The sequence below is a fragment of the Phyllostomus hastatus genome, unplaced genomic scaffold (assembly GCF_019186645.2).
Source record: "Phyllostomus hastatus isolate PE091 unplaced genomic scaffold, TTU_PhHast_1.1 phas_scaffold_182, whole genome shotgun sequence".
Lineage (NCBI taxonomy): Eukaryota > Metazoa > Chordata > Mammalia > Chiroptera > Phyllostomidae > Phyllostomus > Phyllostomus hastatus.
In genome coordinates this window covers 872,539-899,490 of record NW_025334013.1, presented here as the reverse complement: position 1 = coordinate 899,490, position 26,952 = coordinate 872,539, and the positions used below count along the sequence as shown (strand labels likewise).

Genomic DNA, 26,952 nt, shown 5'->3' with positions numbered 1-26,952 from the left:
ACCCCTTTTCTCGCACTTTCCTTCCCCCAGGCCCCCCCAGCCAGCTGTGGCCTGAGGATGGGCACTGGGCTCTCCCAGCTCTGGTGTGCGGCCTTGACAAGTCCCCAGGCCTCCCTGGGTCCCTCCTTGCTGAGCAAGGCGGCTGGGAGGGGTCAGGGTGTGAGCTTGTGGCGCCTGGCGCGGGGCAGCCAGGTGGATGAGTGGAGGAGCCTGTCCTGTCCTCCTCACCGGGGTTCACAGCTGCCGCGCCCCTCCCCCCACCTCGGGCCCCCAGAGCACCTCTGGGGGCCTCGGTGGGGTCCCTGAGGATCACAACCTAAGGTGGCGTCCGAGCTGCCGGGACGGGGGCGGGGGCGGAGCAACGCAGGGAGGGGAAGCCTGCACCACCCGAGCCCCCCGGCTTAGATGCCGTCCCACGTCCCGAGGGTCAGCACCCGCCTCTGACTTAAAGGCCCGCTCGCCGTCCCCGGGGCTCGTCCCACGCCCCGCCCCCCCGAGGCAGCGGGATCAGCTTTCAGACCCAGACCCCGCACCGCGCTCAACGCCCTCTGGTCCCCGCCCCGTCCCCCCGCCCTCCGCGCTTGCGCACTCGGCTCCGGCACCAACCCGCCCTTTGGCTTCTGGGCCTCCACTAGGCGGGGCCCACAGTCTGTCACGCGCGGCACCGCCCCTCCTATCGCCCAATCCGAGCCCACGGTCGCGCCGGCGCCCTCACGGCCCCGCCCCCCGCATCGCCCAATCCGAGCCCGCTCGCCCGGCGCGGCCCCGTCGGCAGTGACGCACAAGGCGTGCGCCGCCGTCGGGCCGCGGCCTTCAGCGGGCACCGCCCGCGTGGGCGGGGCTAGCCGGGCACCCGCGGCCATGGCCCCCGCGGCCGCCAGCGTCCCCGAGGTGGTTCGCGCGGCCCAGAAGGACGACTACTACCGCGGCGGGCTGCGGAGCGCGGCGGGCAGCGTCCTGCACAGCCTGGCGGGTGAGGCCCCGCGGGGTGGGGGGGCGGCCCTGGGGCTGGGGGCCACCCGGGCCCGTCCGCGGGCGCCGGAGCAAGGTCTGGCCCGGGGGTGGTGCAGGGCGCCTCGCTGCGAGGCGGACGGACGAGCCCCCAGACCCGCCCCGCGCAGCTGCCACGGGCAGCTCGGCTCGGGCTCACGCCCGCACGGAGGCTGGCGCCGAAAGAAGCAGCGAGTGCCAGCGGCTCCCCGACGGCCCGGAGCGGGGTGGGGCGAGGGCGAGGGCGAGGGCGGGGAAGCCTCGCGGGCGCAGCCGAAGCTGCCCGGCTCTGGGGCACGTTGGGAATAAGCGGTGTGTTTGCTTACGCTGCAAACACTTCGGCTTGGTGACAGACGCCCCGTCGGTGCTTTGCAGACATTTAACGCATTTAGTCCTCAAAGCATCACCGCACGGTAGGACTTGCCGTGCCCAGCCCCACAGACTGGGACACTGGGGTTCCTGAGAGACCCAGGGACTTGCCTGAGGTCGCAGCCAGCAGGTGGGAGCTGGGACGGGATGCCGGACAGGGGTCTCGCTTGTGCTCTTGGTCGCTACACCACACTGCCCGTCCTCGTGGCCCCTCGGGGCACCAAACCCTTGCCCAGGTGAGTTCTGAAGGGGGAGACGGACTGCAGGTGGGCAGGTACCCAGGAGACTCAGTGGCCCAGGCGAGACACACCGGAGGCTGGGGGCTGGAGGTGCGTTCGGGGCCCTTTCGGCCTCGAGGGCCGGTGTTTGGGCCCGGCCTCGGCAGCCGGCGGACCTGCCCTCACCCCACCCCACAGTGACAGTGCTGTTCCCGCCCCAGGTGCGAAGAAGTGGCTGGAGTGGAGGAAGGAGCTGGAGCTGCTGTCGGACGCAGCCTACTTCGGCCTCACTACGCTGTCAGGTAGCACCCCGGGGGGCCCTGGGGCCCAGGGACCCACAGTCCCTGAGCCAAGGCCAGAGGACAGCAGGGGTGGGGGGGCCCACAGCAGAATGGGAAGCTCCTGGAGGCACCCCCTAGCGCTGCTGGAGCGGGCTGGGACGCAGCCTCGGGGAAGGACAGGACCCTGGGACCCGCCCCCAGAGGAGGGCCTGGCGTGTCTGTGCCCTCCTTTCGTCCTTTTTGTGTCCCCGGGGACTTCTGTCCCGGGCCGTGCCCATGGTGTCGTTGAGACCAACCCTCCGTGGCTGAACTGCGCGGTCCAGGAGGGCCCTGGGCAGGAGCCCTGCCACAGGCACGAGGGCCCTGGCGGGGCGTCGCCCTTCGCAGGAGAGGCAGGGACGCGGGAGAGGGCAGCCCCCGCCTCAGCCCTCTGCTGGGTGTCCCCCGCCCCCAGGCTACCAGACCCTCGGCGAGGAGTACGTCGGGATCGTGCAGGTGGACCCGTCCCAGAGGCAGGTGCCCTCGAGGCTGCGCTGCGGAGTGCTGGTCGCGCTGCACACCGTCCTGCCCTACCTGCTGGACAAGGCCCTGCTGCACCTGGAGCACGAGCTGCAGACCGACAGCGGCGGCCGGTCCTCGCCGGGCAGCCCCGCACCCGGCTCTCGGGGCCGCTCGGGGGCCAGGCGCTGGGTGCGCCGGCACGTGGCCGCCCTGACGGAGCAGCAGCGGAAGGCACTGCTGCGGGCCGTGCTGGTGCTCCGGCCGGCCCTGGGCTGCCTGCAGCGGCTGCACGTCGCCTGGTTCTACCTGCACGGCGCCTTCTACCACCTGGCCAAGAGGCTCACTGGGATCACCTACGTAAGTGTGCCGCCGCCCGCACGCGCTCCCCCCTGGGCTGTCTGTGTACAGGTGGCCCTTCTGGGCCCTCGTGGGCCGGCACGGCCACAGGCCCAGGGCCAGGATCCTGGACTGGGGTTTGCTGGTTCACATTCTGCTCAAAAAAGAAAAAGAAGTTCATTGTTCACACACCCTAAGGGTAGGGTGAGGCCGCCACCCTGGGTGCCAGGCCCTGCGCCCTGCCGTCCGCTCTGGGCACAGGTCGCCTTTCCAGATAGCTCTGCTGGAGAGTTGGGTGCAAGGGTGCCTTCCTGACAGCGGCCCCACGGTGACCGCCTGAGCCCCACTGCTGCCAGCGCCCTGCTGGTCTCCCCTGGTCCCTGCGCGTCCACTCCGCTGGCCACCACTCACCCACTCTGTCTCGGGTCCCTTGCTCCCGCTCACCCGCCCTCCCGGGTCGCTCTCAGCATCACGCTCCCCGGAGAGAGCCTGCCCTGGCCCGCCCTTCGCCACCCTCAGCAGCATTGTCCTGGGCCCCCGGGCCTCCCCCGGTCAGTCTGGCCTCTGTCCCTCACGTGCACGTCGCCCTTCAGTGCGTGTGGCTGAGCTGCTGTGACAAAGGAGCCTGAAGCCCAAGGCCCCACCCAGAGGGCTTCTCCCTCCCGGCACGTGTGGCTGCCCGCACCCCCAGCCCAGGGAGACAGGACGGGGACACGGCCAGGAGCTGCACGGTCGCGCGCTGCAGGGGAGGCTGGGGCCCCAGTGGCCTGGCGTCGTGTCACCTGCGAGCAGGGAGCTTCTGCAGCAGGCAGCTGGTTGGCAGCATCTGCCACCCGCGCTCGTCCTCCTGCCCTGCCGGGTGCCCTCTCTCCAGCTGCTCTGCCGGTTCCTCTTCTCTCCGAGAAGGGGTCTCGGGATGTCCCCCCACCCTCCAGCCCTCACCTGCTTCCAGAGTGGCCCGCACACTTCCAGCTCGAGCACAGCGCGGCTCAGCGCTTCGCTCCTGTTGAGAGGGAGGCCCCTCACCCGCCCGCTCGCCTGGTGCTCCTGTCCCTCGCTCGGCCGAGGGCCCTGTGGCCGCACTCTGTCCCGTCTGCACCCACAGGGCGGGCTGGGCCTCGTCCGACGGGCTCCAGTGCGGGGGTGGGGGGGGGGCGGCCAGACCTCCAGGCCGTGGCACTCCGTGCCGGCTGACTGCTGACCGTCCCCGTGGTCCTTGACAGCTCCGCACCCACCACTCGTCTGCGGGGGACCCAAGGGCTCTCGCCAGCTACAGGCTGCTGGGCCTCGTCTCCTTGCTGCACCTGGCGCTGTCCGTGGGCCTGCAGCTCTACGGCCTCCGGCAGAGGCAGCGCGCCCGGCGGGAGTGGAAGCTGCACCGAGTCCTGTCCCACCGCAGGTGCGCGGGCGGGCCCCTGGGCCAGGGCTCTGGACTCGGGTGTGCCGCTGGCGGGAGGGCCGAGCACCCCTGCTCTCGGCGAGGACTTGGAGGCTCACCCTCCCCCCCACCCCGCAGGAGCCACACGGAGGAGAGAGCGGGCCCCAGAAGCAGCCTGTGCACCCTGTGCCTGGAGGAGCGCAGGCACCCCACGGCCACGCCCTGCGGCCACCTCTTCTGCTGGGAGTGCATCACCCAGTGGTGCGACACCAAGGTCAGCAGCCGGGGGCCTGGGGCCCGGCTCCCGGGCAGGCGTGCAGGTGGCCCTGTGGCTTGCGGTCGCAGCCTGCCCCTGAACGCTCTTGGGCGGTGGGGGAGGAGGGGAGGACAGGCGTCTTTAAAGGCCCCCAGATAATCCGGGGACGGGGTCCACTCGGGAGTCCAGGTGCCACGGTTGCCGTGTGGGTGCTCAGCCGAAAGTGAACTGGAGCCACCCGAGCATCTGAGCGTCCGTTCTGGGCGTGCCTGGCCTGCCCGCACCACCCAGACCCTGCCCTGGCCCTCTGGACCGCAGAGCACAGGCCACCCCGTCTCTGTGCCAACTCCAGGGAGGGGTCCGGCCCCTGGGCCCTATCCCCCTCAGCCGGCAGGCTCGGCCAGCACCCAGCATTCTGGGGTGGAGGGTGGAGGGGGCGGGGGAGGCCACCCAGGCAGGGCAGGGGATGGCGGGGACACGGAGCTCGCCTGTGTGCCCAGGCACGGGCCGCCCCAGGCCCCCGTCCCTGGCCTGCGGCCCCCAGTGGGTGCTTGGCAGTCACGCGGCAGACCGGCCAGGGCTGGAGGGAGCCTGGCCTGGCTCCGGGTGGTGGTCCTGAGGAGGGGGACCACCGGGCCTGGGGCAGTGGGGCAGGGCAGGCCTGTTCACCCCAGGACCTCCCGAGGGGCGCAGCCAGCCAGTTGCCCACCAGCTATGAGGCCCTGCGGGCGTCTCAGAGCAGCAGGCAGTGGCGGCCGAGAGCCCTGCCCCACCCCCAGCCCCTGCATGGGCTGGGGTGGTCTTCTCAGCCGGGCCACTGTGCCCTGCTCTTCCCAACTGCCCACCCGGGGCTCAGGACTCCCCCTCCCCCCCGGTCTACAGCCTCCTCTGCACTGGACAGAGGACCCCCGTGTCACTGGAGATGCCGGGCAGGGGGCGCAGCCTGTGTGACCTCTCCTCCCCCTGCAGACCGAGTGTCCCCTGTGCAGGGACAAGTGCCTGCCCCAGAAGCTCGTCTACCTGCGGCACTTCCGATGACCCGAGGGCAGGGCCACCCAGGAGCCGCCTGACCCCAGGGGAACGCGTAGTTTCTTCTTAGGATGAATTCCCACAGAAAACGTCAAGTTCTCTAGTTTTACTCTTGTCACGGGAGGCACTGGGCCAGCAGTCCCGGAGGCGGGCAGGGGCACTCCAGCCACTCCTGGGGCGAGGAAGGGCGCCACCTGGCGGGCCGCATGCACCTGGCCCGGCCGAGCAGGCGTGGACGAATGGAGGACAGCACTGTTTTCGGGCTGTGGCCGGCCCACCAGCCCGCCCCTGCGCACCACGCCGGGCACCAGACCGGGCCAGCACATCCACTCACGGGACCGGGAGAAAGGCCCTGTCGGCTCAGAAAGTGCTCAGCACGACCTCTTAATAACGCACATGTGCGGTCAGCTCCCCGCCTGGACGCGGGGTCTGGTCCTGGGCCTTGCAGGCGCCCGGGGCGCCCCCCACCCAGGGCTCTCACCGGGGCCGAGCCCGCGGGGGCGGGGGGGGAGTCGGAGCTCTGCTGTGCCCACATCTCAGCCGCAACCCGCCTCGGAGGCCGGCAGCTAGGAAGGTTCACCTCAGTGTCCACCCTCCTTCCTGCCACTTGTGTTTTCAGGTTTCAGAAACTAACGTGTGCCAGAGACAGCACCTTGCTGCGGGCATCCTTAGGAGACAGGTCCCACGGCAGTGTTGGTGCGCCAGTGTCACAAGGGCGAGATGCAAATCAGACGTCTCAAAGGCTGGTGACAGGCCTTGGGGCCTCCGGGGCACCCCTGTGGGAGCGTGAGGCATGGCTGTGGCGGAGGCCAGCACGGGTGCCCCGCACACGGCGGCTCAGCTGTCATCCGTCCTCAGAGAGCGCCGTGGGGGCAGAGGCCAGCGGCAGGCAGGCCCCGGGACCATGGGCAGGCTGGGCTGCAGGCCTGCAGGTGGGCAGGGCCTGGAGCCAGCCACCCCCGGCCCCAGAGGCCCCAGCAGGCACATGGCTTCCCACTGAGTCTGCTGGGAAGGTGGTGGGGAGGGCGTCCACAGCACGAGGCAGTGACACCGTCCCCGGGAGAGGGGTCTGCACACGGCCTCTGCAGGGAGGAGCCGACACCTGAGGGGCAGAACCCAGAGACGGCGGGGAGCCCCAGCCCCAGCCCGCAGACCGGGAGAAAGGGGTTCCCTGCAAGGTGCGGTGCCCATAAAGACCACGGGAGAAAGGGGACACTGTCTTTAATCGTTTGAATTAAAAAGTCAGTAAAAGGTTTATGACTGTTTGTTTTTATCACATCGAAAACGTCGCCGTGGAGGGCAGCGGCCCCCGGGGCAGGGCTGTGCACCCCCAGTGCGCCCCCCCTTGGGGGGGGCTGCCGTGTGAACACGCAGCCACGGACCAAGTCGGGTCTCTCCGCACAAAAGACACGTCAGAGTGACCCCCAACAGTGAAAATATAATGTGTATTTGGGCCCCCAGGCCCCTGAGTGGCCGCGGAGTCGCGCAGTTTCCTGTCAGAGGAGAGGCGGCCGCCGCCCCTCCTCGAGGCAAGGGTGGGGAGCGTGGCGAGGACCCAGCGTGCCGGGACAGCCGCGAGCTCCTTCCAGGGCAGGGCTCCGGCAGCCGCGGCCTCCGGCAGGGCACCCGGACGGGACGGCGGCGTCCTCGGCAAGGTCCTTGCGGCCCGCGGCCCCCGCCCCACCTCGGCCGTCGCCCAGCCTACGCCCTGCCGGTTCTGTCCGTGTGAACACCTGCACCTCTGAAAAATAAATCAATGCAATGCCGCTTAAATGCCAGTGTCTTCGAGAACCTGGTGTTTCCGTTACAATGATTGAAGCTCCTTTTAGAGAAAGTCCGACTCCCGAGTCACCAGCGGCTGCAGGCAGAGAGAGGGGCGGCTGCGCGGCTCACGCCCACTCGGGCTGCGGGCGGCCCTCTAGCTGGAGAAGGCCTTGCCCACGTCCTCCTTCCCCTTGTACGTCCTCTTGCCGTGCGTGAACGGGATGTACCGGTACTTGATCATGTGCTGGGGACGGACAGACAGACAGACGCGCGTCAGGCGGCGGCCCCAGCGCTCCGGCAGCAGCTCACAGTCCGGGGGGGCCGGGGGCCCCAGGGCGGAGGCGCCCCGGGGAGGGTGTGCTCGGGCCTGCCCTGCCTCCCACTGGCCCACAGGACACTGCTCAGGAGGAGGGCATGGCCGGGGCCCCTCCCGCCCAGCCCCGGAGCTGTCTGCCCAGGGCCGGCCCTCCATGCACCGCCGCCCCCAGGCTGTGGCACAGGGCTGTGCTGGGGGAGGGGCGGGCGCCGCGCCGCGCCCCGTCCCAGGCCTGCGGGGAAGCAGCCCGCGGGCGGCTCCGCGTGCAGACGAGGCAGGCCCCGGTCACACCATCCCCCCCCGCACTGCCCCACGCCGCCAGGCCGGGCGCAGTGCCCCCTGGGGCCTACCTTGATCTGCCTCTTCATGGTGATGCAGAAGAGCATGATGAAGTACATGACCAGGATGGGCCAGAACACCGGCACATTGAACGCCTCGAAGAAGGTGCAGACCATGGCCACCAGGATGCCCTTGGTGGCCGCGTGCCTGGGGGGAGGGGGCGGTGAGTGCGCGGCTCCTGAGCGGCGAGGCTCCGCAGGGGCGAGGCTCCGCAGGGGCGAGGCTCCGCGAGCATGTCCCGGGCCACGCCCCACGTGGAACCACAGTGCGGCTCTGGGCGTCCTTCCCGACTCTCACCCGGTCCGGGAGCGGCGAGGGTGCTGGCGCTGCCCCGCTCGGGGGCGGCTGGGGGCCAGGCGGCCCCCACTGAAACTGCCCCTCTCATCACAGCAAAGGCCAGCCCCTCGGGGGGCTCCCGGGCCCCCAGCCTCGCCTGATCCCACTGCCTGTCCCCAGCGTTTCAGGCTCAACCCCCAGACCGGCCGGGCGCCGGCCCGCCTCGCCCACGCCCAGCGCCCAGCACGAAGACGAGGCGGCTCACCCCTTCAGTCTCCTGGCCTGACGAACACCGGACCAGCGAGGTCCCAGACCCCCCACGCCCCGGGACGGCCCATCTCTGTCTGGCCGCCACCACCTCTGGGGAGACTGAGACCCGCCCGCCCTCCGTGCAGAGCGCACCTCCCACGGCGCAGCAGCGGTCCCCACGGCATGTTGGTTGTGCCGGGGGGGGGGGGGCCTCGCTGCCGGCTCCACAGCTCCTCCGGGGGCTGCCCCCACCCCCCACCCCCCACCCCCCACCCCCCAGCGAGCGCAGCGCCAGTGCTCTGGACAAACGGGTGTCCAGGACAAAGACAGCTTGAGAAACCGCGGCCCACCGGCCCACCGGAACGGGAACGGCCTGCCCTCCCTCCCGTCACCGCGCTGGGGCGGCAGCGCCGTCAGGAACCACTCACCAGAACTTAAACTCCGGGAGCCGCCGGATGAACGGCCGGAACTCCTCGTTCTGTCTCGTGGGCAGCGAGGGGCCGTCGTCTGCGAGGCAGAGGTCATCCGGTCAGGGGGGGCGCCTCCCCCCGCCCCGGGCGGCCCGGCCCCAGGCCCGGCGCTCCCGCCCAGCCGGGCCACTGACCCCGGGGCGAGAGGGGCCCAGAGATCTCGCCGCTTCAAGAGATTCGCGTGAGGTTTTCTTGCAGGAGGAACTGCGCCCACCTCACAACAACTGCCTAAAAAGTCACCTGCACGTGGGTTCACCCGGGGACACGCGGACGCGCCCGTAAAGGGGCGCAGAGAAAACTGAGGGGGCGCCCACCCGAGAGGAGCGCCTGCCGGCCACCAGTCTGCGCCCCCCGGAGCGCTGCCCTCGGCGAGCGGAGAGCCAACCTGCCCCCCCCGACCTCAGCCCACCCCAGAGCGGCGCCTCCCTCCCGCCAGGGAGAGGGCTGAGGCCCCAGGTGAGGGCCCCGCGTCACTCCCTACACCCCCTCCAGCCACAACTTGGCAGAGGAAGCGTCTGCGCTGCACGCCCTGCAGGGAAGCTGCAGGCCACCGCCCGCTGCCGGGACAGTGCTGCCCCCACCCCCCCACCCCCCCACCCCCGCCAGGGAGCAGCACTCCGGGGCAGGAGGCGGCGGTGGGTTTTTGTGGTGTGGCTGCACCGGTGCTGGCACCCCTCCCGCACCGCCCCAGCGGGCCCCGCCTGGCCTTGGCGTGAGCTGCGGGTCGAGAACTCCCCCGCCCACGGCCCTGGGAAGCCAGGGCCCCTCCACGAGGCCGGCCGTTGGTGCTCCCGGTGGCCCCGGGAGTCGCACCCCAGGTCCTCTCAAGAGGGGACCTGGCCGCCGAGGGTGGCCACGGCGCCCAGACGTGCAAGTGGTTTGGGAAGCAGCACGGGGTGGGTGTCCAGGGCCCCGCCCCCGGCCCTCTGCACGCGACCCTGGCGGGGGACCTGCACCGGCGGCAGGGCCCCGCGTGCCCCAGTCCCCTCCTTGCAGACCCGGCTGAGGCGGCCGTGCGGAGGGCTCCCGGGCCGTGCGACACACACACCACCACCGCAGGCACCGAGGCTCTGGGCACCGTGCAGCACCGAGAGGACGCCTCGCATCTGCACGTCTGTCTGACATTTCTGGGGGCGGAGCAGCCCGGCGAGGCGCCCGGAACCACCGCCCCCCCAGACCAGCAGTAGGCGGACGCTGGCCCCTACCTGAATCTTCCATCAAGGAAGGGTCCACTTTCGGAGACAGGAAAGCTATGAAGAGGTTCAGGTGGTAGATTCCCAGGGCGTAGGTCACGATGTACCAGCCCTGGAAGAGAAGGGGCGAGGTCGTCAGCACCGCCAGCACCAGGTGCGCCGGGCCAGGTCCCGTGTGACCCGGCGGACCGCCAGGACCCGGGAGCCGAACTGAGCCACAGACGTGTCCCTCGCAGGACGGAAGGGACAAGTGGCCACAAGGCACGGTGCCCGTCCACGGTGACGGCCTTCTCAGACGGGGTACGCGTCTTCCCAGGGGACAAGCAGGGGCCAGGCAGACGCACTCACTGCCAACGCCGCCGGCTCCCAGCGGCGCGCCTGGGCCGGTCTGCCTGAGCCGGCCGCCACGGAGCCTCGCACCCGCTACCACACGCTCCGCAGGCGTGTCTCCGTCTCTCCCAGGAGAAACCCAGAACCGGAAAGTCGGGGCGCCCAGAACGAGGTCACACCGCCCCAGAGCCCAGCCTCCGCGGGAGCTGTGGAGGCGGGCAGGGCCGCACGACGGGAACGCGCACAGAGCGCGCCCGAGGCCCAGAGTCGAGGGTCCTGCCCCGGTCTTTTCACAATGGGGGCTCCAGCGTGAAAAGGGAAAAAACAGGAACGCCCCGAACCGGCCCCAGGGAACTCGGCACGAGCTGCGGACGTCCTCCCCCCCAGAGCCAGGGGGCTGGCGAGCAAGGAGACGACCTCCAGGCGCGGCGTCCGGGACAGGTTTCCACGCGAGGGCTACGTGGGAGCGTCCCCAGTTCTGAGACCGGCGCGGCGTCCCGTGAACAAACGTGCCCCTCTGTGGACAGCATCGCCCCGACCCGAGGCGGCCCCGGCAGGAGGGCCTGCTCGAGCGAGGGGGCGCCCCCCGGCTCCAGGGAAAACCCTCTGCGGGGCCTGCGCCCGGCCCGTCACCCAGCCCCTCGAGGGCACCTGCACGCGGGGTCCCGACGGCCGCCAGAGCAAGCGCACACTCGGGCTCGGTCTGAGAGGGCGTCGCCTGAGCCAGGGCTCGAGCCCCTCGTGAGCCCCTCCGGCCCCCAGCCCCGCACTCGGCCAGGCGACCCGCACTCTCCTCCGTGGCCTCCAGGGGCAGCTCCCACAGCCGAGCCCTCGGGAGCCAAGGCCCCCCCCACGCCCCAGGGAACGAGGCGGCTGGCCCAGGCGGCCACCCTGGGCCCACGGCCTCTGGGGGCCCCCGCTGTGAGGCACACTCCCGGCAGCCCTCCTTCAGAAGACCGTCTCGGGGACTGTCCTCACGTGCAGGGCCCAACCCAGATCAGATCAGACACCGTGTCCTCACCCCACCCCGACCCGCAGGTGCGCGAGGCACCGGCAGCGCCTCTGCCGTGGGCGGCGCCCGCACCTACCTGCAGCAGGTACACTCGGACCATGTAGACGAAGCTCAGGCCCAGCGTCACCACCCACCGCATGGCCGTGTACGGCGTCGACTTGTCCAGCCAGGACTGATAGATCTGCAACGACAAGAGGGCACGCGTGTCAGGTGGCCCCTCCGGGGTCGCCTGTTCCAGCCTGCGCGGCACCACGATGACGGCACCGCGATGACGGCCGGCCCGAACGAGCCTGCACTCACGCCTGAGGCAGGCCCGACCCCGAGCAGCAGCGCTCCATCCAGAACGCGCTGTCGCAGCCACGGGCACTCGGCTGCGGAGGCCGGGCCGTGGCAGGGAGCGGCCCCCCGGGACTGCCGCCCACGCGCAGGACCCGGCCCGCGGGCCCCTCGGAGCCGCCCGACCCCGGCAGTGCGGAGCGCGCACAGGCGGGCGCCCCGGCAGCCGCGGGGCACACGGAAGTACCCCCGAGTCTGTGCACACACACGCGTGAGCACCTGAGCAATGAGTGTGCGGGTGTCGTTGGCCCACTTCGCTTCCGGAAGTGTTCGAGTTCTAACTGTGGAAACTTTCCGTGGGTCGTAACAGTAGGGAGGATACGCGAGACCAGACAGACCCACCACCCGGATACAACGACTACCAAGTTTTAAAAGTTGTTTTTCAAGTTTAAAAATTGATTCGGTGCTACAGGCACCGCTCCACTGAGTCAGAGCTCTTCTCCAGAAAAGCCCACACGCAGCGGCTACGTGCTGCCGAGGTGCTGCAGGCCCCAGCTCCGCCCCCAGCCTGGGCCCACCCACCGCGCGCAGACCCCGGCGAGAGGGGCCACGGGGGCGTGGGTGTGGGTGGCCAGGAGAGGGGCGGCGAGGTCAGACTGGGCGGGCCACCACGCCTGTGCCGGCCGGGAGCTGAGGACGGTCTTCACGCGTCGCTGGAGGCTGGAAACCACCCGGAACGCGACAGCGTGGCGGAGAGCACACGTGGCCCCAAGACCCGACCCACTCGCCGCCCGGCCACGTGCAGAAGGCACAGCGCTCCCCGCCAGGGGAGGGCCCTTCCTGCCGGCATGACCGTGAGGCCCCCGCAGGCCCCGGGGAGGCCGGTGCGCACACGCCCTGCAGAAAACGTGCTGGGACCACAGCTCCTGGTCCACACGGTGGCGCGGCGTGTCTTCAGAACACCCACCTGTCCGAGCCGCGTGAAGAACCGGTACACCACAGAAGGCTTCCCGTGGACGGACTCCCCGACGCTGTCGCCTTCCGACATCCTGGAACAGAGAGACACAGGGCTTCTCCGTGAGCGGGCCGCCGGGGGTACCCCCCGCCCCTGCCCCCGGTGTGCCAGCGGGCGGGCGCCCAGCCTGCGGCCCTCCCCACACCACTTCCTCCTTCGGGCCGTGCGGCGGGGCGGGGTGGGCCGGGGGGCTGGGGCCGTGCAGAGCGGCGCAGGTCCACTGGCGTCTCTGCCGCTGAGCCCGTGTCCCTCCCGTCTCGCTGGTCCCCAGGGACCACCACTGCCCCGAGAGGCCCCCCGCACACGGCTGCACACACACCGGCCTGCCCCCCTGGGGCCGCACCCACGCCTGCCTGCGCTCCCTGGGCGCCCCCTCCCCGCCACCTCCCACGGCCGCCCCTCAGGCTGCTCTCCATGGTGCCAGTGCTGGCCAGGCCCCTCCTGGCCCCTGAGGGCCATGGCCTGCACCCCACCTAGAGAAACGCGGCCCACTGCCTGTGCCCCAGTTCCCCATCGGGGAGCGGAGGTAACCCTACCTGCTCATGACTAATGCAACGTGCCGTTGTGACTCCCTGGGGAGCCCACCTGTGACAACCCCGGTGACCGGGTGAAGTGGGCAGCGTCCCCCCATGTCACTGGGGGGGGGGGGGGCGGGCGGGCGGGGGTTCAGTCTTAAACAGTTTAAGCCACTTGTCCAAGGTCGGGAGCACCTCCTCCAACAGAGCAGGCCACTACCCGAACCTCAGAATGAGAAGGACCCAGAGAACGGGGCACTGCCTGTCCCCGTGCTGGTGAGGACTCGGGGACAAAGCTCACCGCTGTCCCCAGCCTGCAGGCAGCACCCCCCAACCTGGAGCCACAGTCGGGCTTGTTTCCAAGGCTCCTGACCCATGTGCTGCCGGCCTCGGCTCCCTCCTCTGGGGGACGCGGCTCGCGGACAGCAGCCCTTCCCCTCCACAGACAGGGTGGTTGGGGCGGCCCCTCTGCCCGGGCCCACACCTCCCCGTCATTCTGCACTGGGAGCCCCAAGCCGCCCTCGTTTGGACGGGGAGGTCAGCAGGCTGGGGGTGCGGCGGGGGCCTCCGGTGGAGACACTTCCCAGCCACAGCTCCGACGCCCAGCGGCCCGAGCGGCCCCACCGTGCCACACGGCCAAGCCTGCGTGCGAAGGGCGGCGGTGGCCCGGGGACACCACTCCCTGCAGCCGCCGCAGGCGCGGGACAGAGTCCTGGGGAGCCTCTCCGGGAAGACGAGAGAGTGCCCTTTGCCCCCAGGAAGACCGCAGACCCGAGACGCAGGGATGGACAGAGCAGGACGGGGCTCCCGGCCCTCCCGCTCCCAGGAGGTGCGGCTGCACAGCCCCCTGGGAGCACCCTGTGCTCCCAGCGAGCCAAATGAGCACTCGCGGCCGCCGGGCTCAGGCCGAAGCTGCAGGAGCAACAGCCCGCCCCCCGGGTCCTCCCAGGGCCTCCTGCGCTTCACTCCCCTCCGACCGAGGTGCTCACACCGGAGCGCCTCTGGGCCAGCGAGGCCGCAGGAGTGGGGTCAGAGGGAACCCACTGTCCGTCCCCCTGAAGCAGCCCCCCAGGGAGACACGGTCGGGGACACCCTCCCAGAGGCGCGGCGGCCGCCCTCCGGCGCTCCGACCCCACTCGCGCGCGGCCCTCCCTCTCGACCGACGCGCCGTCAACAACAACAGCATCGAGGATGTGACCTTTGGAGCCAAACAAGCTGCTTTCGGCGCCCGGTCCGGTCACTTCCCAGCGGAGGGCCTGGGCGACCACTCCGCACCCCCAGTCGGCCTGGGAGCGGCCGGGCCCCTCCCCGATGCCCCAGCGCCACGGGGACCCAACAGCCCGCGCCTCCCTCACTCCGAGGCCCTCCCGGCCGAGGCCGCTGCACCGGCTGCTCTCCCTCTGCGCAGAGACCCCCTCCCAGGCCCTCGGGGCCCAGCACCCCGTGAATAGTTTGTGGCCAACGCTTTGCCGTTTTCTCCGGCCCTTTTTCTCTCGTTCCTCCTCCCGGAGTCAAGCCCCTCCAGGGGGCCCTGTCTGGGGCCCAGAGCCGATCCGGGAGGAGGAAGGCCGGCTCTGGCAGGCAGTCAGCGGCGGATCAGGCTTCACCGCTTCACTGTCAGCCACAAGGAAACGCGGCAGAGGCGGAGCTCCGCGCCTCCAGCCCGGCACAGCGGGTCGGCTCCCAGTTTCTGGAGGTCATCTGTCCCCAAGGTGCGCGACAGAGGCTTCCAGCCGTGGCCAGCCTGGCTCCCACTGCCGTTCCGCTCACATCCCCGTCCCTCGCTCCTCCCGGGTCCCCTGCGGGACCCTGTCACGCTGCAGCCTCCGGTGCTGCGCTTCCCCCCACGGAAAAGCCCTTCCAGGCGCAGCGGCTCGCCCAGCAAGGCCGCATTCCGCGGCCCCCCCACTCCTCGGAGCGCGAGCACCCCAGAGACGTCCACCTGGCCCGAACCACGCCGCCTCTGACTGCGGCCCTCCCCGCCCGCGGCCCACGGGAGCCGGCCCCGGGCACGGGGGACCCCCGTCTCTCACGGGGCGCCCCCTCGCACGCTCCCGGGCAGTGAGACAGCGAGCAGACAGAGCACACCGCGCGCGCTCGGGGTAACTTCCCGTAGACACAAGGTCCTGCAGACACAAGGAAGCCAAACGGAGGTGCTGCCGGCGAGGGCGGCAGACCCGGGTCGGGGGGGGGGCGGGGGACCGCCGGGCCGGGCCGGCCGGGAGAACCGGCGACTCTGCCACCGAGTTCGGGCTGTTTCCCACGGGCCATCTAGAGCAACCAGGCTGCAGCCTGCCGCCCTCCCACCCGACCACACCGACGCGCCCCGGACCGCAGCGAGCGGACGGGCAAGGCAGCGGCCGCCCCCACACGGCCGGGCTGGCAGCCGGCCGCAACCCAGACTCGCGGCGGGATGGGCGGGGCCGACCACCCCGCCGGCCCCGGGGTCCCGGACCGACCTCGTTCGTCCCGGCACCGCCTATCCCGGCAGCGTCCGCCGCCTGCCACGGCGCCTCGGACACCCGCCCGGTCCCGCCTACCCCGGCCCCCGTCCGCCCGCCGATACCTCGCGGCTCTGCGGCGCCCGAGCGCGGTCTCCGAAGGCCGCGGGAAGGAGGACGCGGGCAGGGGCCGCGCCGGTACTTCGCTGGGTCTGGGAACGAGTAGCCGAGCACTTCCGCTCCGTAGTGCGCGGCGCCGCCTCCGGGCCTCCAAGATGGACGCCGGGGCGGGGCGCAGAGCCTCCAACCATTTCCGCTTCCGGTGCGGGCGCTTCAACGCAGCGGAAAAACGTCAGCGGAGGAAATGCGCGAGGCCGCGCAGGCTCAGACGCGTCCTCCGGCTCCCCGCGCGGCGCTGCAAGGCTGGAGCTTGTTTCCGCCCAAGGACCTGACTCGTGGCCACGCCCCTAGCAACCAACGAGCCAATGGAGGAGGACTTAGTGGTTGCTAAGGGAAACCGCTAGCGGCGAAGATGGCAGCTGCCAGGCAAGGAATCCTGCAGCGCCAGGACCCGCCGGGGCGGCCGCCACAGGACGGTAACGGCTGCAGGCCCGGGCCACAGGGCGGGCGTCCGGCGGCCCCTTGCCCTACGGGGCCTCCGTCTGGGTAGGAGGGCGGTGGGAAGGAGCCCGCGTCCCCCGATCCTGGCCAGGCTCCCCCGACGAGCCTCCACGAGCCCCGGTCGGCACCCGGAGCCCCGATCGCCCTTGGCCTTGGAAGGGGTCGCGCCTCCGAACGTGCTGGTGCCTCTCGGGATAGGCGGGGGAAGTCCCGGGGCCTGGAAACCGACCCCAGAGGAACAGAGCCGGGACGCGTGGTTCAGAGGTTTGACGGGAGCTATTCTTCAAGGGAAGGGACCGGAGTGAACTCCAAGCCCACGCCACTCTCTTCAGGCAGAATCCGACCCGCGATTATGGCAGATGCTGGAGTCTGGCAACGCCCCCGCCAAGGGGCGCCTCACACACGGGGGGGGGGGTGGCGGGGGTGGCGGGGGTGGCGGGGTTGGAAGATGGGAGCCGGTGAGCTCAGCAGCTGAGTGGGGGCGTGGTCCTCAGGGGGCCCAAGGCCACCGGAGGGGCCCCGCAGAGAAGCGGCAGGGGCGGTTTATTCCCCCACTGCGTCCCTGCCTTCCTCGGGCCAACCGGGTCAGCTCAAAAGCCCCCTCCTACTAATGGCTCCCACACCGCGGGTCTGGCGAGGCCCTCCCACTGGGCCCGCCCCTCTGCGCCGAGCAGGTGCTCACGGGCTGGTGTACAAGCCAGTGAAGGAGTGGGTGCGTGGACAGCGAACAGGAGAAGTCTCCTGACCCCCAGCCTGAAGCTTTGGGCAGCAGCGTTGGGGAGGGGGGGGTTGCAAGAGGTGGAGTGCACCGATGCCTTGGGAGCCCCCCAGGGGGGCTGCCTGCGGTCCCTCAGTGCCCCCAGATCACCCCACGTGCGTGTGTGTTGGACGTCAGCCAGGCGGTCTGTGGCACGTGCTCACCCGTGTGTCTTCTTTCCAACGGTCAGGTTACGGCGTCTACACGTTCCCGAACTCTTTTTTCCGTTATGAGGGGGAGTGGAGAGGAGGCAAGACCCACGGTAAGAAGCGACCGTGGCCTCTTCCCGCAGCGGCCGCCTCACGGCTGACAGCCCGTCTCCTCGGGGAGCCGGGGCAGGCGGGTGGCACCGGCAGCCAGCGGGACTGGGCCCTCACGCTGTCGCTATTGCCCGTGGCGTTGGGGCTCGCCGGACACCACGCCCTGGTGCTGCCCCGCCACGGGCCCCAAGGCCGGGGTCACGGTGACGTCTCAGCCTGCCGCCCCCGCACAGGCAGGGGGACCACCCTCGAAACCCTCCCTGAGTTCTAGCTCATCCGTGCCCAAGCGGGAGTAATGGCAGCTGCCGTCGGGGCTCATCCCCGGTGAGAGGGAGCTCACCGCCTCCCACAGAAAGCCTCGGCCGCGGGGGAGAGAGAGCCGCGGCACGCCGCCGGGAGGCCTCTGCCGACGCCCAGCCCAGGCGGCCCGGAGCGCGGCCCGGAGCTCGGCCCACAGTCTGGCGTCCGTCCGCAGCTCTGTCCCTCCTCTGCTGGTTCTCCTGCTGGAGAATCGGCCTGTTGGAGTTTTCTCGCATGCGTCCTTGTGTCTGTCGGCGCCAGTATCTTCTGTGTCTTTGACCTTCTGACCTTGATTGCAGCGTTTTTGCCACACAGAGACTTGTCACTCTTATTCCAGTCTCTGGCTCTGCCTCCGGCTGGGCACCAGGGTTGCACTTGAGACCGTTCAGAGCCTGGCCTGAACCAAGCAGGTCACCTGGTTGGAATGCATTCTTCAGTGACACCCTGTGTCCACAGGCTCTCTCCTTCTGCCCTTGCACTGACGCGAGGTGACTGGGGTCCCTGCTGAGGGGGTGTAGGACACTGGGTCCCCTCTGCACTTGTGACGGCTCTGCCGGTATCCCAGCCAAGACAGCAGAGTGCTCAGTCCTGTGTCAAGAACATTTTTCACCCCGGCTGGTGTGGCTCAGTGGATGGAGCGCCGGCCTGCAAACCGAAGGGTCTCTGGTTCCATTCCCAGTCAGGGCACAGGCCTGGTTGCGGGCCAGGTGCCCAGTAGGGGGCGCATGAGAGGCAACCACACATCAATGTTTCTCTCTTCTTTCTCTCTCCCTTACTCTCTCTAAAAATAAATAAATAAAAACTTTTCAAAGAAGAACATTTTTCAAAACCAATGCACACACGGGCCAGTTGGCGGAGCGTGCCCACAGGGCCCTGAGCGCTCCGGAGCCTGGCTCCGCTCCCCGGGCAACAGCCCGGGGCCCCTCCCAGCTGCCGCCCGGTGTCGCATCCCGGTGTCTCTCGCCAGGCCGCGGGAAGCTGCTGTTCAAGGACGGGAGTTACTACGAGGGCGAGTTTGCGGACGGGGAGATCGCGGGTGAAGGCTGCCGGCACTGGGCCGCGACAGGTCAGCTCCGGACTCGCCTGGCAGCATGGCACCCCCGCTCCGTCCTCATGAGCCCTCTGCCTCCCGGTGCGGAAGGCACTCCCCTCCGTGAACCGGGGACCCTGGCGTCCTGGAGGCGTCTCGTGGTGGCACCTGCCGGCCTGGGGCCGGGTGCTGGCGCCCCGCCCACGGCTTGACTGGGCTGTCTCCTGTCCCCCCCCCCCGACTGTCACAGATGGGCGTGGCCGTCAGTCCTCAGTGGGGAGACGGCTCACCCCACAGACCCCAGACACCAGTGCCCCTGAGGTCGGTGTGGGGTGGACCCTGGGGGAAGTGGGAGGGCGGGCCCGGACCCCCTCTGTCCCCTCGCCACCTAGAGTCCAGGAGAAAAGAGACTCTGCTCTGAGACGACTCCACTGCCACCGGGGCTCGGGGTGCGGGTGGGGGCACGGGAGCCGCTCTGACCCAGCCCGTGTGTTTCCCTTTCCCCTTGACCACCCCAGGGAACACCTACTCCGGGCACTTTGTCCTGGGAGAGCCACAGGGCCACGGCGTCATGACCTACGGAGCCGGGGGCTGCTACGAGGGGGCGATGTCCCGCGGCATGAGGGAAGGTCAGGCGTCCACCGGAACTCGGGGCGCCCAATGTGCGGGGTCGCCGGGCCGGGCGGGCTCAGGGACCTGCACCCAGCCAGGGCGCCCGGGGCCCCGTGGGTCCAGGAGCCTCACCCCTGCGTGGCCGTGTGGGCAGGACGGAGGCGTGCACCCCTCTCCGCCCCCAGAGCCACGTCGGGCCGGTGCCGCATGTGGGGGGCGGTGACAGCCCCCAGAACCCAGGGGCGCAGAGTAACCACTGCTGGACCATCTGCTCCCAATCCCAGGCTCACGGGTGTGGCCTGGGCTCCGGGAGCAGGTCCTCGGGCCTGGCGTGGGGTCGCCATATGGCTGCGGTCATAGCAGCCAAGCTGGGCTGGTGGCCCCTGGGTGGTCTCCGTGGCCTCAGGGCTCCCAGGGGCGTCCACACCCTGCTGGACAGCAAGACCAGAGGCCGCACCTGGGAGTGGGGGCGGGGACCGTGCCCCGAGAGGGTGGTGGGCGATGGGCGCAGCCTGAAGGCCGGAGGCTCATGGTTCCCGGAGGCCGAGCTGCCCCCGAGGTGAGCAGGACAGTCAGTCGTCCGAGTGTCCACTCACACTGGAGGTGGGTCGCACTTCCGACCCCCTGAAGCCAGAAAAGCCCGAACGCAGCGCTGCGAGCCGGCCTGTGCGTGGACCAGGTCCTCCAGCCGCCCACGCACGGCTTCCCGTGAACACGCCTGCACACGGGTCAGGCCCTGTGCCGCGGCACGCCCGCAGACAGCGGCGGGGGGCGGGGGGGGTTCCAGCCTGCACGGGGTCTGGGCCCCTCGGCGCTGGCCCTGCCCCTCCCTCGGGGCCTGTGAGGCCCGGGCCCGGGGCTGCTGGGCCCGGCGTGGAGGCTGCCAGCGCCATGCCGGAGAACCAACCTCGCCCCCGACCCTGGGGCCAGGGTGCCGTGTCCCGTGGGTCCTCCAGGCCCCACCTTCCTGCTCCGGGGAGGGTCCGCCTGCCACTGGAGGGAGGTGACCCGGGCCCCTCGGCTCCTCCCCAGGACACGGGTGTCTGGTGGACCAGGACGGGAACGTGTACCGAGGGTCTTTCCACAGCAACAAGCAGCACGGCCGAGGGCACATGGCCTTTCGGTGAGTGTGCGGCCCGACGCCTGTGCCCCAGCCCCAGGGCCCGGCTGGTTTGGGTGCGGCTGGAGCTGGGTGTCGGGTGGTGCTCATGCCCCACCCCCCACAGCACACTCGGGAGGTGGGGAGGCGGTGTGGAGGGGCCAGCAGGGGTCCCGGGCTGGGCGTCAGGACCGACACACCCTGGACCGGCTCCTGGGCCGACGTCCTGCCTTCGGAACCCGCCTTCCCCTTTCCTCTGCCACCGTCCTCCCCAAGCCCCGCACGCCCGGGGGCCGGTGGCCGCGTGCCCGTCAGGACCGGCGCCTGGCGCCCCAGCGGCCCCGGCCATCTGTTCTGGGCCTATTTCTGCCTCGACCCCGGCGGTGCACGCTGAGCCCGGCCGGCAGAGCCAGCCGGCGTCGACGCCGCCACCTGGCCGCCCTGCCTGAGAGCGGCCTCTGTGTGGCCCCCAGGAACGGGGACTCGTACGAGGGCGACTGGGTCCGGGGCCAGCGCCAGGGCCACGGCGTGCTGCGCTGCGCGGACGGCTCCACCTACGAGGTACCGGGCCTCCCCGCGGGGCACTGAGCGCGGTGGGGGGCGGCGACTGTCCCCGCCTCACTGGTGACAAAGCCGAGGCTCCGGGGAGGGAATATGGGAGCCCGTCTGCTCCCTGGGGGCCAGGCCCTACGTCCCCCTCTGCACCCCTGACCCGGTCACTGCAGCGGGTGCCACCCCTCAGGTTGGGGCTGCACCCAGGTGAGGGGGTTCAGGGGTGCCGGGAGCCCTCTCAGGACCCAGGGCCCACCCTTCTCTCTCCCCCGGACGCTGGCCTGGGTGCCAGACGGGAGGAAAGCGAGTGGGGGCCAGGGCAGATGTTGGCACAGTCATGGCACGCTCGCACCCGTGCCCGGTCGGCGCGGGAGCCCCGGCGCCGGTGGCCGGAGGGCCATCCTGCCTGGGCGTGGCCATGCAAGCTGAGACCCGAGTGGACACGAGGAGCTGCCCCTGGAAGGCCGCAGGGCAGGGCAGGCGCCTGGCGCTGGTCAGAGTTCGTCCCGGGCATCGCGGGGGCCGCTGGCAGGAGCCAGCGGTGGCCTGGCCCTCGTGGTCAGAGGTCTTTCTGGTCCCTCGGGGGGTCCCGCCGTCAGCAGGACGGGTGACGGGGCCCACGAGGAGCGTGCAGCGCCCGTGGGGTGCTGACGGGTGAGGACCCCGGCCTCGTGGATGGAGAGCCGAGCTGGCCCCTGAGCCCAGGCCACCCCCACCGAGTAGTGGAGGCCCCACCCCGGGGAAACCGGCCTCAGAGAAACCGCTGCTGGGGCCGCAGCCCCGCCGGCCAGGCCGGAGCCCTCTGTGCTCCAGGGCTTCCGTGCCCGCTCTGCCCCGCCCCACGGGCCTCGGCGGCTGCGGGTGCTGACCTGAGCACCTCTCGGACGCTGCTGTGGCCCGTGGGAGCTCCGTCCGCAGGGCGTCCGTCCAGCCTGCTGGACCGGCCTCGGGGCCCCTCACGAGCCCTACAGCGCCCAGGGAACTGCGGGAAGAGCCGGGTGCGACCCCCTCCCGTCCTTCCCAGCCTGCAGGCGGGCACTCCTGGTGTCGGGTTCCACACCCTCAGCTCCGCAGGCCTCCTGACACCCGAAGGAAGGGCCCTTGGCTGCCCTGCAGGGGCAGAAGCCAGGCACCGTGGAGGCCTCCCAGACCAGGGAGAAGTGGCCGCGCCGCCTCCAGCCCCGCTCCCACGCCCTCCAGACCTGGGCCCGCGGGCCGCACCAGGATGCCGGCAGGGTGGGTGCGCAGGCTGGGCGGGGCTGGCAGAGAGCTTCCTGTCCTTCCAGGGACAGCAGCGGTGGCTTCGTCCGGGAGGCTGGTCTGTCCCAAGGCCCCCGGGGCCAGGGCTGCCGCCTGGGCGTCGAGGTCTGGACACTGTGGGCCCCACTCAGGCCTCAGGCTGCCGCCTGCCTGCTCACCACCAGGGGGCGGCCCAGCCCTGCCGGCGGCCGGCAGCTCCCCATTGGTTCAGGGCTGGGCCTGGTGGGGGGCGGAACAGCCCGGGCTGCAGCTTTGTCAGAGGGGCGAGGAGGAGGCAGCCGCCTGGACAGTGGCCCCTTGGTGTCCCCGGCCGCCCTGGCCCGGCCTGCAGATGCCAGGATCCCGGCAAGCCCCGGAGGGAGGCAGCGGCGTCACCGACTTGCAGCGCCGTTCAGATGCACACGTGTCCCTCCCGTGTGGGAGCCTGGTCTTCCGTGCTGCGTGTCCCCGGGGTTCGGACACCGCCTGCCTGCCTGTCACGCTGCGCAGTGGTGCCCACACCTCGTGGACCCGCCTGTGCGGGAAGGGGGGGCGGGGGGCCCTGCCCAGCGTGCCGCCGGGCTCTGGGTGTGGCGGGCCCGGAGGCGCGGCAGCAGCCCCAGGGGAGGCACCAGGACTTTCCGCAGAGAAAACTGGCCTCGGGCAGCTGGAAAGGGCTGCCTGGGATGAGGGGAGGGTCCGCACTTAATTCCGACAGCTTATTCCAGAGCATTCGGGGCGGGGAGCACCCCCAGTGTCCTCTGCCCTTACACCCAGCCCGAGGAGGCCCAGTGCCGTCGGGGAGGTGGGCGCGGGCCGGGCCGGCGGGGACGACGACGCAGCACGGTGCCCCTCACGGTTGCCTGCGAGAACACGCCCCACGCGGGGCCCCGTCCCCCTCAGTCCCACGCTGGCCGTCCCAGTCTCCTCCCGCCGTGTCACGCCGGCCACACGGGGGTCCCCGCCGGCCCTGCCGGGCAGGACAGAGGGGCAGCGGTGGGTGCATCCGTAGGTGCCCCTGGCCGTCCGGTCCCGGCCTCGGTGGGAAGGGCGGGCGTTCCCAGGCGTGGTCTACGGCGTCCGCCACAAGTGTCCCCGCTGGCGCTGTGACCCTGCTCGCGGGGCCGTGGCACCCGGTTCCGGTCCGTGTTGAGGTCCAGAAGCTGGGCTCGCACAGAACGGCACCGTGGGCCCGCCTCGGGGCGCCCCTTCTTGGTGACCGGGGTGACTGCGCCGGCCGACACGGCCCCGCCCCTCGGTGGGGAGCAGGCTGCGTGGTTGGAGGGGCGGCTCTCAGGGCCGCAGCCCGAGGGGCCAGGCCCACGGGCCCCTCTGCACCGGCCGCCCCCAGGGCTCCTGACACTGCCTTCCCCGCGTTCCTTTCCCCAGCCCGTGGCGCCCGCGGCTCCCGTGGCTCCCGTGGCTCCCGTGGCGGGGACCCGGGGGCCCCTGCGGGCAGCACCCCCAAGCAGGGCACCGACTGCAGCCCCTGCCCGGGCCCAGCGGCCGAGTGTCCTGGGCCCCCCGGAGGGCCGCGCAGTCCCCGGGCCCGACCGGCTTCTGCGGAAGAGGGGACGGCCCGAACGGGCCGCTGGGCACACTCTCTTCTACCTCGCAGGCGTGTGAAATGCCGACGATCCCGAAACCGCCCACAGAAATCACGTGCCCGCTGTTTCACCCGTTCTCCCCCCGCGTGTGCGAGGCTCGGACGGAGGGGCTCGCTGGGCCCGGCGCGCGGCTGTGTGCGCGGGAACCGCTACCTCTTCGCTATCCCGGAGCGACCGCTCCTGGTGGGGGCGCGGCCTCCTCGGCCGGGGCGGCCGCGGTGCCCCGTCCCTTGCGAGCAGGCTCTTCCTGCCGCGGGGTGGCCCTTCCGCACCCCGCTGTGCCAGCCCGGGGCGCATGACGCTGCTCCCCGACACCCCGGCTCCGGGGCACTCCCGGGGGGCGCACGCTGTGCGGAACACGCGCACCGCGTCCACAGGAAGGGCGTGCCCCCGCCCTCGGGACAGCGCGGCTTCCAGCCTGGCGTCCCCAGGGGCCGCCCCCGGTGCCCGTCTGAGCCCGCGGCTCTCTCCGCAGGGGCAGTGGCACCACGGCATCTTCAGTGGCCTGGGCAGCATGGCCCACTGCTCCGGGGCGGTCTACCGCGGGGTATGGATCAACGGCCACCCGGTGGGTAGGTGTCCCTGCCTCCGGCCCACGCGGGGGCCTCCGGGGGGGTCGCCTCTGGGTCGGGGTCTTCTGCAGCTGCACGGGAGGCGCTGGGCCCAGAGGTGAGGGGGCGGGGTGAACGGAATCTGAAGTCCCTCACGAGAAGCACGTTTCAGCGTGGTTCTGAGGGGGGGCCTGCTGCGCGCTGGCCCCCCAGTCACGGGGTCCCCCACCCACAGGGCCCCTGCCTCTGTGACCCCGGCCTCCGTCCTGCCCCCGCCTGAGCTCCCTGCTCTGTGACATGAGCCTGCGGGGGCCTCCTCTGGGGGGGCTGCCTCCCCCTGCCGTGTTGCCCCCGAGCATCCAAGAGGGGCCCCACCCTGCTAGTGTCCAGGATGGGGTGCCACCCCGGCACCCTTGGCCGGGAGAGGCCCCAGGGGCACCAATGTCAGCTGCCCCGGCCCACGAGGGCGCCCACTGAGCCAGATGGACTCCTGGGTGAGGGCCAAGGACCTGGGAGGCAAAGGGGCCAGGGCTCCAGGGGAGGGGTCCTGGCCTCCAAGGCACACCCCCAGGGGTGCACAGCCATCCCACAGCCAGGGTGCAGGGCTGGGCCCGGGCACCCCCGCTCAGGTGGAGCCCCTAGACAAGGCCCCGGATCCTCCCAGCCCCCCAGCCTCAGGCATGGCCCTGGGTCCGCCTCCCGGCAGCACCACCTCGGGAAGGAGTCCAGGTCTCCCCACCCTCAGACTCAGCGTCCCGTCAGAACCCCTGGGGAGGGGGGGTGCCGCCTCGCTGCCCCCATCAGAGTCCCGGCCGGCCGGCCGGCCCTCCACCCCCACCCACACCTGGTGGACGCCCTGCAGCCCCTCCGACCCAGTCGGGTCAGGCCGGAAATGGCTGCCTCGGAGGACAGCAGCTGGCCCTGCGGCGGCTGCCCTGTCTCAGCCTCACTGACGCCCGGGCCACTGCTCCGGGGGAGGGGCGCCGTCTGCACCCTCGGGCCTGCGGGCAGGGCCCCTCTCGGGTCGCCAGGGTGTCCCACCCCTTGGGGAGAGGCCCTGCCGGTAGGGGGACCCAACCAGGGGCGGGAGGCACCCGGCACCCAGCACCCAGCAACGCCGCCTCCCCTCTCTCCCAGCGCGAGCCGCGAGGATCGCGGTCCTGGGCCCGGAGATGCTGCGTGTGGCCCCCGGCGCTCCCTTCACGGTGCGCGTCCAGCTGCAGCAGGAGGACGGGGCCGTGGCCGAGAGTAAGCGTCCCTGCGGGGTGGCCGACCGTCCCAGGACGACGGGCAGGCGTCGGGGTCTCGGACGAGAAGCCACGTGGATGGCAGCGTGGGCGTGGGGGTGCGTGGACACACGTGCTCCGTGTGCCCGGGTGTGTGTGTGAGAGTGCATGTGTGTGACCCGTGGCTGCCACGCGCCCCGTGGAGCGAGAGGACAGTGGCTGCAGCCCTGCGTGCGTCTGCACAGGCCAGGCTCCGCCCGGCACGGGGAGAGGCCCTCGTCCTCAGGGGCAATCAAGCAGGGGCAGGTTCCATGTGGGGGTGGGGGTGGGGGTGGGCACGCCGATGTCCCACAGCCCTTCCCAGCGGGGAGCCAGTGCCCAGAGAGGCCCCCCGCCCCGAGACACCGTGGGGGCAGGCCCGCCCACCAGGGAACGCCCGAGACCCCTGAACACTGGCCTCTCCGGTCGACACGCCATAAAACTCACCCACGTTGGCCGTTCCGCGGTTTCCAGGGAGGTGGCAGCCGGGCAGCCGACCCTGCCCGGCAGCGCTGACTTGCGGAGTTTCCGCCACCGAGGAGGACCCTCCCCACGCACGCCATCCACGCCCTCAGCCCCTTGCAGCCAGGGCCCCCCCGGGTGCCGCCCCCCGCCCCCCGTGGGTTCGCTCCCCTGGGTGCGCCCTGCGGGCTGTGCCCCCCGCCCTGCAGCGTGCACCGGCACCGCGTTCCCAGGGCTGCCGTGCAGCCTCGCAGCCTTGTAGACCCGCCCACTTTCCCCTCCCGCCCCGGGGTCACCCGTCACCCGCCCACGGACGCTGGTGTGTGGCGCTGCTGGGGGCACCCGCGCTCACGCTTCCGCGGGAATGTGGGTCTCCCTCGCACACCAGGAGCGCGGGAGCGCACGGGGTTTGTGTCTGAGCCTTAAAGAAACCGCCACAGCGTCTCCCGAGGGTGGCGCGCGCCTCCCGTCCTGCTGACCGCACCCCCCACCACCCGGGGCTCCCCCCAGGCGCCACCCGAGGGTGTCCCATGGCACCGACCCCGGTCTGTGTGACTCAGGGCCGTTCGGGTCATCTCTTTCTTCCCACGTGTTGGGGGCCACGTCACGAAGTCGCCTGGTGCGTGGCACGAACCGGTTCCCGGGCCTCTCCCTTCCGCACAGCGAGGCCCCGGCCTCCTCCCCGTGCGGGTCCCGGGGTCTTTGCTCTCCCCCCTCCCCATTTCGGTCCCGTTGAGTCCTCCTTGCGTCTCCCTGCGTTGCGTTCGATTGAACCTCCTTCCTGTGGTTCTGACGGAGGAGACAGAGGCTGGTCCGGGCCCTTCCTGGTGCAGGGGTTCGTCGCCGCACCCCTCGCTCTGGGCGCCGCGTTAGCTGCGCCCCAACTCCCCCATGTGGCGCCCTCACGCCCACTCGGCCCGAGACACTCCGTGACTCCTTGCTCACGGGGCCTGAGAGTGGGGGGGTGGGGAGAAGGGTGTCGCATCTCACTGCCCAGCGTGCGGAGGCCCCTCTGCGGATGGTTTCTCGCCCTCGGCCACGGG

The 26,952-nt window shown here is 71.4% G+C and overlaps 3 protein-coding genes across 3 annotated transcripts in view; 2 read left to right on the top strand and 1 right to left on the bottom strand.

Moving 5' to 3' along the window:
- Nucleotides 1-811: 811 nt before the first annotated feature.
- On the top strand, nt 812-6,613 carry PEX10 (peroxisomal biogenesis factor 10). Its single transcript, XM_045858694.1, has 6 exons — nt 812-973; nt 1,799-1,879; nt 2,313-2,716; nt 3,919-4,094; nt 4,212-4,347; nt 5,299-6,613. Exons 1-6 carry the CDS (start codon nt 862-864, stop codon nt 5,365-5,367), a joined length of 978 nt encoding a protein of 325 aa, XP_045714650.1. The 5' UTR covers nt 812-861; the 3' UTR covers nt 5,368-6,613.
- A 171-nt stretch (nt 6,614-6,784) lies between these two features.
- Nucleotides 6,785-15,826, bottom strand: RER1 (retention in endoplasmic reticulum sorting receptor 1). The gene is made up of 7 exons (XM_045858695.1): nt 15,680-15,826; nt 12,551-12,632; nt 11,384-11,488; nt 9,978-10,077; nt 8,731-8,809; nt 7,789-7,924; nt 6,785-7,366 (listed from the first exon to the last, which is right to left on the bottom strand). The coding sequence occupies exons 2-7, from the start codon at nt 12,629-12,631 to the stop codon at nt 7,277-7,279; spliced, it is 591 nt and encodes a 196-aa protein (XP_045714651.1). The 5' UTR covers nt 12,632; nt 15,680-15,826; the 3' UTR covers nt 6,785-7,276.
- A 129-nt stretch (nt 15,827-15,955) lies between these two features.
- Nucleotides 15,956-26,952, top strand: part of MORN1 (MORN repeat containing 1) — a 31,688-nt gene continuing 20,691 nt past the window's right edge. Inside the window, exons 1-8 of the mRNA XM_045858723.1 lie at nt 15,956-16,150; nt 17,123-17,194; nt 18,460-18,558; nt 19,041-19,151; nt 20,167-20,257; nt 20,707-20,794; nt 24,107-24,203; nt 25,320-25,430. Of these exons, the coding sequence (XP_045714679.1) occupies nt 16,087-16,150; nt 17,123-17,194; nt 18,460-18,558; nt 19,041-19,151; nt 20,167-20,257; nt 20,707-20,794; nt 24,107-24,203; nt 25,320-25,430 (733 nt within the window). The 5' untranslated portion in view covers nt 15,956-16,086. The remainder of the gene's footprint in view (nt 16,151-17,122; nt 17,195-18,459; nt 18,559-19,040; nt 19,152-20,166; nt 20,258-20,706; nt 20,795-24,106; nt 24,204-25,319; nt 25,431-26,952) is intronic.

Excerpts from the sequence above, each read along its gene's own strand:
- RER1 (XM_045858695.1), bottom strand. The coding sequence starts at position 12,631 with ATGTCGGAAGGCGACAGCGTCGGGGAGTCCGTCCACGGGAAGCCTTCT. Across the intron at positions 10,078-11,383 it reads TCCGAGTGTACCTGCTGCAG|GGCTGGTACATCGTGACCTA; the intron begins GTAGGTGCGGGC and ends CTTCTCTTCCAG. Across the intron at positions 8,810-9,977 it reads TTCCTTGATGGAAGATTCAG|ACGACGGCCCCTCGCTGCCC; the intron begins GTAGGGGCCAGC and ends TCTGCCTCGCAG.
- PEX10 (XM_045858694.1), top strand. The coding sequence starts at position 862 with ATGGCCCCCGCGGCCGCCAGCGTCCCCGAGGTGGTTCGCGCGGCCCAG. Across the intron at positions 1,880-2,312 it reads CGGCCTCACTACGCTGTCAG|GCTACCAGACCCTCGGCGAG; the intron begins GTAGCACCCCGG and ends CCCCGCCCCCAG. Across the intron at positions 4,348-5,298 it reads CCCAGTGGTGCGACACCAAG|ACCGAGTGTCCCCTGTGCAG; the intron begins GTCAGCAGCCGG and ends CTCCCCCTGCAG.